The sequence below is a fragment of the Daktulosphaira vitifoliae genome, unplaced genomic scaffold, assembly GCF_025091365.1.
Source record: "Daktulosphaira vitifoliae isolate Bord-2020 unplaced genomic scaffold, ASM2509136v1 Scaffold_1, whole genome shotgun sequence".
NCBI classification, from domain to species: Eukaryota; Metazoa; Arthropoda; class Insecta; order Hemiptera; family Phylloxeridae; genus Daktulosphaira; species Daktulosphaira vitifoliae.
Genome location: NW_026099572.1, coordinates 17,652,752 through 17,661,937, shown reverse-complemented (window position 1 = coordinate 17,661,937; position 9,186 = coordinate 17,652,752). Strand labels below are relative to the sequence as shown.

Genomic DNA, 9,186 nt, shown 5'->3' with positions numbered 1-9,186 from the left:
CCGTCCAATAAAATTGTGAAATATTTACTTTGTCTTACTCGATTTATTATTTCATCACGTATTTTTGTGGCAATAATATTAATAAGTTCATTTTGTATCCTAGGACCTAAATAATGATCATGGATGTCATTATTATATACACGTTTTAAATGATCAGCCATAATTAAATCAAATTTTGCAATCATTTGAAGTAAGCCTAAAAATTTACCATTATTAGTTGTATATAACTTAGAACTTGTACCACGAAAAGCGTCATTATGCTCTGCTAAAAATTCTATACATGCAATAATTCGTTTAAGAATATTACGCCAACGTTCTTTTTCAATATTTACGTTTCTTTGAATATCATTATCTATAGTTGTATGGAGATTAAGTCTCATACGTAGTTGTAGCCATTTTTCTTGAGCTATATTATGTGAAATAGATAATTCGTGCTCTTTTAAACGTTCACTTATCTGTTTCCAATTAAAAAATCCTTCTGACGCCAATGATGAAGTTGAGTTTGAAGAAAATAAACGACAATAGAGACAAAAAACTCGATTTAAAGATTTAGAATATAAAAGCCAATTTCTTACCACTTTTTCACCGTTGCCCATTATTCGATTATAATGTGTTATGTTGAATTTTCTACCTTCGTCGTTTGATGGAAAATTATAATTTATAATTTTTGAAGGCGAGTTCTCTATTAAATAATCTCGTAATTTATCTGTAATATTTTGCCATTTACCTGGATCGTCATAATCAATTTCATCGTCCTGTACTTTTTTGTTCTCTGTATCTTCTTGGAGTAGTAAATCTTTTGATAGTTGTTGAAGATTTTCATTTACTTCATTCTGTTCAGTCTTGCTACTGGATTGTAATTCTTTTCTTTCAATAGTAATATTGTCTAACAATAATTTTTGTTCGTTATTTTCAATGTTAACTTGACTACTACTTTCGGCAACACAATCATTTTGATCTTTTTTTAAAAATTTACATAAAGAGTTTTTTAAAAGTTTATCCTGCTCTTTTTTGAACATTTTTAAGTTTTCGATTTTCAGCACCACTTTTAAATTTTCGATATTTATCACGTAATCGGCCACTCATTTTATTTTGGTCCCTGATATTTAAGCTCCAACGACCACGAAAAACGAACACATACTAAAAATTACCGTTACAAACAGTTTGTTATTTCGGTGAATAAATGGTTTTATTATTTTGACTATTTTTCTACGAAATTCGTCGATTAAAATAACATGCCTTGCCTAATCGCGTATCTCGAGTGTATGCGCATATGCGAGTTGAGTGAAAAATGATCATGGGGAAATTAGTAAACCAATTGATCTATATATATAATCCATATAAATCTAATACAATATTTCGACATTTACCATTATAATGTTTGAAATTGTATTTCAAATGTATTACTTCTGTTTAAATAGCAGGTTTTTTTAAATATACAAATTAAAAAAGTATAATCACAAGAACTAATTAATTTTAAATGAAATTGTCAAGTAATACTCTACTTTTTTTTTTGAATTGCGAGAAGTGGCGGGAAATTTACATCATCTGGCGCAAGTAGGAAAATTTTCTCAATGACCTTTTTTTTTTACTCATCTTTCTCCAGGTCTGGTATTTTTGTGCGAGACCCCAAAAGCGCGAGGCCCAGGGCCTGGGCCCTGCTTGCCCCCCCCCTAAGGACGGCCCTGTGTATACACATTATTGTCATATGTATACACAGTAATCATGAAAAGATAGCGTTTTCTTCTGTCCTTTTCTCAATACGTATTTCAATGTTAATATTTTAATTAAAAAATTTTCAACATTTTAAAACGCTCGAGAGTGAGTGGCAAAAGATCTTACAACCTTTGCCAATAATTGTTCCGGAGACTCATGAGCGAGTACTTGCGTTGAAAAAAATTTTGGAAATCAAAGCATGCTAAGTAATTTTCACAGAAAATAGTTTTTATCCTTGTTCTATTATATAAGGGAGTTAAGTAAGTAAGGAAACGGGTTTCTATTATTCTCATTGTTTGTTACAATTGACCTGTTTCCTTATTTACTAAACATTCTGTATAATAAAATTCTTCAAAATTCGATTTTTAAATAAATAATATTTATGACAAATAATTTTGTTTTGAATAAAAATTTCCAATTAAAATAATTTTAATTTGTAAATTTTTACTTCTACTATTAAACTGCAGTACAAAATATTACGATTACAAATAATTTAATTTCATATATATTTTTTTTAACATTTCACTTTAGAGAATAATTAATGTTTAGTATAATATGGAAATTTTTTGTGTTACCTATTGAAAAAATAAGATTGTGTGGTGTTAATTAATATTAAACTTAGTAGTATTAGTATTAGTATTAATCATATGAATCGATCACAATAAATACTGATAAGAAATTTTTAATATTAAGTTGGGGAAAGTCTATTTGAACATTTATAATTGTTTTTTACCGCTGGAAAGTTATTAAACATTACTTATGCTCGATTGAATTATAGGATATGAGAAAATAAAATATAATACTATACAATATTTAATAACAATTTTTTAAATTATGGACCTCTTAATGATTTTAATTTATTTTTAATATACATATTTTCTTTAGTAAATTATTCACTTCATATTTGGGAAAAAGTAGTATAATTTTATTTCATAACTTTCTTTTAGAACTTTCTAGTATACAAATTAGGTTATGAGTCTATGTTGTGTTAGATATATGAGTTTTATTGTTGATAAATTTTCTGAAAATAAATTTCAATAAACTGTTGCATTATAAATTTTACTGGGTTATAAGTACTCATTTACTCACAATCNGTTTTATTGTTGATAAATTTTCTGAAAATAAATTTCAATAAACTGTTGCATTATAAATTTTACTGGGTTATAAGTACTCATCTACTCACAATCACCTTATATCATTATCAAACCCCCAGTGAGCAATGTTGTATAAAAAAACGGTAGCACAGAGGGTTCGCGACACAGTAAAAAATTTGGAATATTATAATCTAGTAGTAGCACACACAAATAGAGTAAATATAATATGAAATTACAAAGTAAAATGATTTAATCTTGTAGTTGAAACCTATCATATTGACACGACTTACGTCGTAAAAATGTGGTCGACACTGGTTTTGAGGTTAAAGGCCCGTTTATTAATGAGTAACAACAGGTTATTTTAACAAAAAAATAAAACAAACCGAAAAGATGAACACAACAATAATAATCTTCGCATAATATCGCGGCACTTTCGCTGGCGTCGACGACTTGATGTCCGGCGTGATCCTCGTGCGTCAAAAGGTTAGCAGCGGTTGATGGCGACGGGCGCGGGTGCGGATCGGTTCGTCAACGTTTTCACTCTCACAACGGGAAGAAGACTCCCGTACCATTTAGGGCGGGTCGTCGTCGGCCGTGCGGCACTTGCTGGACTTTGCACCGTAGCGTATGGCACGCGGTGTTGGTCAGTCAAATACTCATAGTAGGGCGACGGCTGATAAAGGTGACACGAGTCGCGGGGCATTGTGTATAAAGAATTGACGCGAGCCGTGTCAATATCAATCTTGATTCGTCAATAAATACTTTGAAAACATTAAAAATGAACGATTTTCATTGTCTGTATGGAGAACATGGGACAAGTAACCGTTTAATTGATAGATTAATTTTTTTTTTCAATTTTTGAGTTTAATATCTTCAACTAATTGTAATCATTTGACGTATGATAAAAGTAGGTAAAATTAGAGCAGAGAAAACAAATGATAGTCACAAAAAAATACCTTCTCAACTTAGCATCAAAGCTATAACATAAAATATAGTAAAATAATTTTAATATGAATAAGAAAATTCTTTTCGCTAATGGCGACTACAGTGATGGGATCCTTGATCTTTATTGAAGTTGTTGAATCTAAATGAGATAAAAAGAAATTGAAAATTTATTACAACATAAAAATAATTAAGAAAAAAATGCAAAAAATTCCTTGCCATACGTGGGTTGAAACATTGTACGCCAAGCGCGTAAGACACAAGCTTTACCGACTCGACAACCGTACGTCGCTTCCGTCGACCGAAAAAAATGGCAACTTAGTTCAAATTTCAAAGTTATTTTTCTCGACTTAAAAAATGCAAAAAAATTTAAATAAGTTTAACTTTCTATGCTATATCAATTTGATTTATATAATATTTATGAAAATCAGTGTACTCCCCTTGTCAGGTATTTTAAAATAAAATAATATACAAAGCCCAGAATTTTAACACAAAAATACCATATTTTTGAATACGGTATCCATTTTCATCATGTAGACAAATCTATATTTCGAATTTTTTTTTCCAAATTAAAGTATATTACATGAGCTTTAATTTAAGGTATATATAAAAGTGTCAGTATTTCCGGAATACTTTCCAAAATTAAATTTAAAATGTCCTAGTTTCAATACGCATGTTTTAAGTTTTGACCCCCCTTCTATAAAGGGATATGATCCGATTTACAAAAAAAGTGTGTCCGTTGAAAGGGGTATATAAAAATTTATTACAAAAAAATAATAATATTGATCCATACATTTTTCCAAAAGTTATAGCAATATAAATTTGATAATATAAAATCGAGAATTTTTTCACGGAAATAGTACGTTTTTCATTAACTTTGATGTCCGTTTTCACCACGAAAACAAGTCCAGAGGTCAAATTTTTTTTTTCAAATTAAAGTATATATAAAAGTGTCAGTCTTTCTGGAACATTATCAAAAGTTAAGTTGAAAAAGTTAATTTTTTGTAAAAATGTTACCATTTTGAAACCTTTCCTGTGGCTTGTTAAGAGTCAAATGTTTACAAATATATATAAAATGATAGGTAAATACCTAAGATATCTATAAAAAAAAAAAATTATATTGATTCGGTCATTTTTTTATTTGTAATTTTTTTGGGGGATTTCCCCCGTTTACGGGGAACGAGGAATTTTTCTTTCAAATTTTGAGGATAATGTCGTCGATTAGATAAGATTTGTGATCTTTTGACATATTTTTCATAAAAATCGGTCCAGCGAGAGCTGAGATTGAGCGTATACAGACACAAAAAAAAAAAACACATCATAGTAAAATTAATACCTTCTCAGCTGCGCATCGCAGCTAAAACTTAAAAAAATGTCGAAAATTAGCAATATTTAAATTTTGTAATTTTTTGGGGGGATTTCCCCCGTTTACGGGGAACGAGGGATTTTTCTTTCAAATTTTGAGGATAATGTCGTCGATTAGATAAGATTTGTGATCTTTTGACATATTTTTCATCAAAATTGGACCAGCGATAGCTGAGATTGAACGTTGACAAACACAAAAAAAATTAATAAAAAATACATCATAGTAAAATTAATATCTTCTCAGCTGCGCATCGCTGCTTAAATATGATATAGTAAGTTTATTTAATTAATGTTAATCAAAACTTAAGAGATATTATTTAAAAAGATTATTTATAGGGTAACTTATAATTATAATGATAAAAATTGCTGGGAAGATTTACAAAAAAAATAAAAACAAGTTAAACGACATAACATGCTTATTGAATATTAGATATTTTTTTAAATCCTAAATCTTCATATTCACTTTTAGCTTTCTCACTAAAAAAATTTGTAAATTGATTAATAGCGAATTGATACAAATAATTACATCTATTATAAATATTTTCAATAAACTTTTCTTTCAAAGAATTTATTAATTTTTCTTCTTGATTATGTTCATTATTAAACTGACAATATTTATTAATTATTCTATGGTAATTCTTAAGTGATTTAGTAAAATATTTCCTAGAATTTTGAAATACAATTATCAAATCATTAGCTATTATTTCTCCAACGTATTTAGGTTTAATGGTGGAATCAATTTTCGGTATATTCATTTTTTCTATCTTGGACAAAAAATTGCTCAATACTTGATGTGTTAATGATAAACATACTGATGAATTATTATTTACTTCCCAAATTGTTGTAATTTTTAGTGTATCTAAAGCTAACAACATGTTTGATAACATTATTTTAGATTCTTTAACTGAATGAAAAAATTGTATTACGCAATCAATATATCGATCTAAACAATTCCTAGATTTTTCACTTCTGCAAATTTCTATTATAGTACTCATATATGTATCATATTCTGCCAATACTTTAGTATATCTGCACCTTAATAGTTGTGTAAAGTATTTTTTTTTAAGATTACAATTAAAGTCATCCACCATGTCTCTAAGAATGCGATTGATAGTGATTAATTTATTTCCATATTTTATACTTATGTTATTCAATAGTTCCCAATTACCATTTTGAAGCAATGCATTAAATTTTTCAATGGATTCTTTTTGACAAAATTCATAACTTTGATGATGTGTGAGCCTAAAATACAAAAATACAAATTGAACAACTATAAAAATATTAATTGTAGTCTATTATTATTTATGATAAATATGTTTTTTTTCTATCGTAGAAAACAACATTGTGTCATAGAATATTATTAATTTTTACCTAAATTCTCCATTTTTTAACTAATTCACCGACGTGATCAAATCAATTGTTATGTGATTTTCTAATTCTGCGTTATGAACGCCATATGTTAAAAACGATTAAAAATAAATTAATTAAGCAGCATTAAAATTTGATTTATAAAATCTGATAATTATTTTAATTTATCATAATTATTCTATAACTAAAACTTATGATTCCAATAATGACATATAAATTTTAAAGAAGTAATTAAAATAAAATTTATTTTAATGAATCTTCCACTTTTTTTAAAAATTTATTTATTTAGATTCGTATAGAGGTTAATAGATATTATAGCTATCATCAGTTACGAAAAATTTTTGATATTTCCAACATTAAATGTAATACCGGACAATAATGATTACTGTCGTATGCATTTTATGGAAAAATTACACCACAAATTTATTCTTTACTATGTTATAAACCCGCATTGTAGTGGTATTAGTGTAGTTTAAATATATATTAGATGGTTAATTTTATTTTGAAATCTTTAAAAATGTTAAAATTACTACAATTAATAGTTCTACTTTGGTAATATTATTTATAACAGAGTATAAATCCGCTAATGCAATCAAAATTTTCAAACATTAATTGCCTTACAAATTCTTATCACATGTAAAGATAAAGGAATATATAAAGGTCCGATTATCACTTTTCACTTTTTCTTTTTTCTAAAACAATTTTTGCATTTTTATATTATATTAAAACATATTTTTTAAATTAAGTAAACTTTGGAAATAATACATGAATTTCATATTTAAAATAAAATATTACTTAGAGTTACTTTTTTTTTTAATAATACTATTTTTAATATGAAATAAAATAATTATATGATTGGTTAAGCGTTTAATACGCTGGCTACCAGATCAGCGCGACGAGAGAACAGGATCGACGAGCCAAGTGTGAAGGGAGACGCCACACACTGATGACGAACATCGATATGTCAACAGCTATCCCACCACAAAAGTTGTTTCAGATCAATTAGATCATAACTTTCGGACGGAGGGCTTACGCATCCAACTATACTGCTATCGAGTATCACGCTAATCAGAAAAGATAAGTACCAAGTAAACAGCTGTAATAATGTTACTAATTTCTGTATACTTACTCGACTAATGATCGATTGAGTAATACATTAAACCCCATATTGTAATAATATTTAGTTATGATTTCCATGTAGTAAACGTCAAGTTTTTGGATAATAAAATCAACAAAAATCATAGTTTTGTATTTTTTATTGACGAATTCATTATTGTATTTTTCTCGCCAGTTGGATTTTATTGAATAGTCCACTATATTGGAGCATTTATTTAAAATATCATTTGCTGATATAGCTGTTTTTTCGATAAAGTTCTCAATTTTTGTTAACATTTTTTTAGCTTTTTCGACTTCAGGGCTCCCGTCATTATTCGAAAATTCCAAAATATCTGGCGATTCCAATAAATACGTAAATTCCTTAACAGTGTACATATCTTCATATACTATGTTTTGATTTTCTAATGAGTTGCGCGTCACAAATTTCACATCTATGTATTCGATAAAATTTATGATTTTATATAAATGTTCAAACATCACATTAGAACTTTTAGCTGCCTTCAATAACAACATTGTGCAATTGACGCTATATTTTGTTAAATTTCTATTGAAAAATTGTTCACAATCTTCAATAATGATCCGCATGTGTTCACTAAAGATTTTTAATACTTCAGCGAATAAATAATTTAATAAATCACTTATAATATAAAATATGTCTGTCATTTCTACCGTACTCGTATTCTTTAAATTACTTTCAAATAGATCTTGAATTTCAATCATATTATTATGAGCATTTATAATTTTTAAATGTTGTAGGGTTTTCCACACATTTTGATGACGAATAGTGTTTGTTACATATTTAAAATATAATGCATATTCGTTTTTGTTTAATTTGCCATCTACAGAACTAATGCTATCGAAACTGCCAAGTATCACACATACTAAGACTAATCCGAGATGCATTTTTACAAATCAATAGACCATAATCTAAAAAGTTTAATGTAAAATAAATATCTGTTGAGATATTTTATTGAGATTTTTTTTTATAAAAACCTAGTCTATATTATAAGTACACATAATTATGAGTAAGCAAAGGTATAAGGAAATATATTTAGTCATTTTTAAAAATACATTTATTTCGAACTAAAAGTAAATATAGAATATGTTGACTATATTCTTTAGTATTCCTAAATCACCTAATATCTCATTTTTTAAAATTAATAGTCTAATATTTACGATTAGAAGTAGTTTCAAAAGGATATTATTATTGCTTATTGGTTTTTATTTATCCATTATAGTTTAATAAATAACAGCTGTCTCAGTTCGATATATTTTCGTTGAGTAAAAATTTTGTAATTTTATTTAAATTATTTTATTATTTAGTCTTTATAATTAGTCTATTATTTCAATAATAGATACTTATCAAATGTATAATTATTATACTATAGAGAAAAATGTTAGAGCTTTAGAATTTTCGGTCGTTTGATGCATCCAGTGTTTGTAAATTTAATTGATAAGAACTCGTTTCATTATAAATATTTTAGAGATTTACATTTTAAGTGTTTATAATTTAATAAAACATGAATAGTCAGGTGTGTTATTTTGGACATTTGTATAATATACACATAGTTTTTACACCTTAATA

The 9,186-nt window shown here is 27.2% G+C and overlaps 2 protein-coding genes across 2 annotated transcripts in view; both read right to left on the bottom strand.

The window, feature by feature from the left end:
* LOC126905837 (zinc finger MYM-type protein 5-like) overlaps positions 1–1,596 on the bottom strand; it is a 4,816-nt gene extending 3,220 nt beyond the window's left edge. The window contains exons 1-2 of the mRNA XM_050685974.1: positions 1,593–1,596; positions 29–958 (exon numbers count right to left, since the gene is read on the bottom strand). Of these exons, the coding sequence (XP_050541931.1) occupies positions 29–958; positions 1,593–1,596 (934 nt within the window). The remainder of the gene's footprint in view (positions 1–28; positions 959–1,592) is intronic.
* Positions 1,597–3,749: 2,153 nt separating this feature from the next.
* Positions 3,750–8,609, bottom strand: LOC126910457 (uncharacterized). The gene is made up of 2 exons (XM_050693046.1): positions 7,615–8,609; positions 3,750–6,359 (listed from the first exon to the last, which is right to left on the bottom strand). The coding sequence occupies exons 1-2, from the start codon at positions 8,502–8,504 to the stop codon at positions 5,534–5,536; spliced, it is 1,716 nt and encodes a 571-aa protein (XP_050549003.1). The 5' UTR covers positions 8,505–8,609; the 3' UTR covers positions 3,750–5,533.
* Positions 8,610–9,186: the final 577 nt, after the last annotated feature.

Coding starts and splice junctions, on each gene's coding strand:
- LOC126910457 (XM_050693046.1), bottom strand. CDS start 8,504: ATGCATCTCGGATTAGTCTTAGTATGTGTGATACTTGGCAGTTTCGAT. Junction 6,360..7,614: donor CTCAATCGATCATTAGTCGA/GTAAGTATACAG, acceptor TTTGTATTTTAG/GCTCACACATCATCAAAGTT.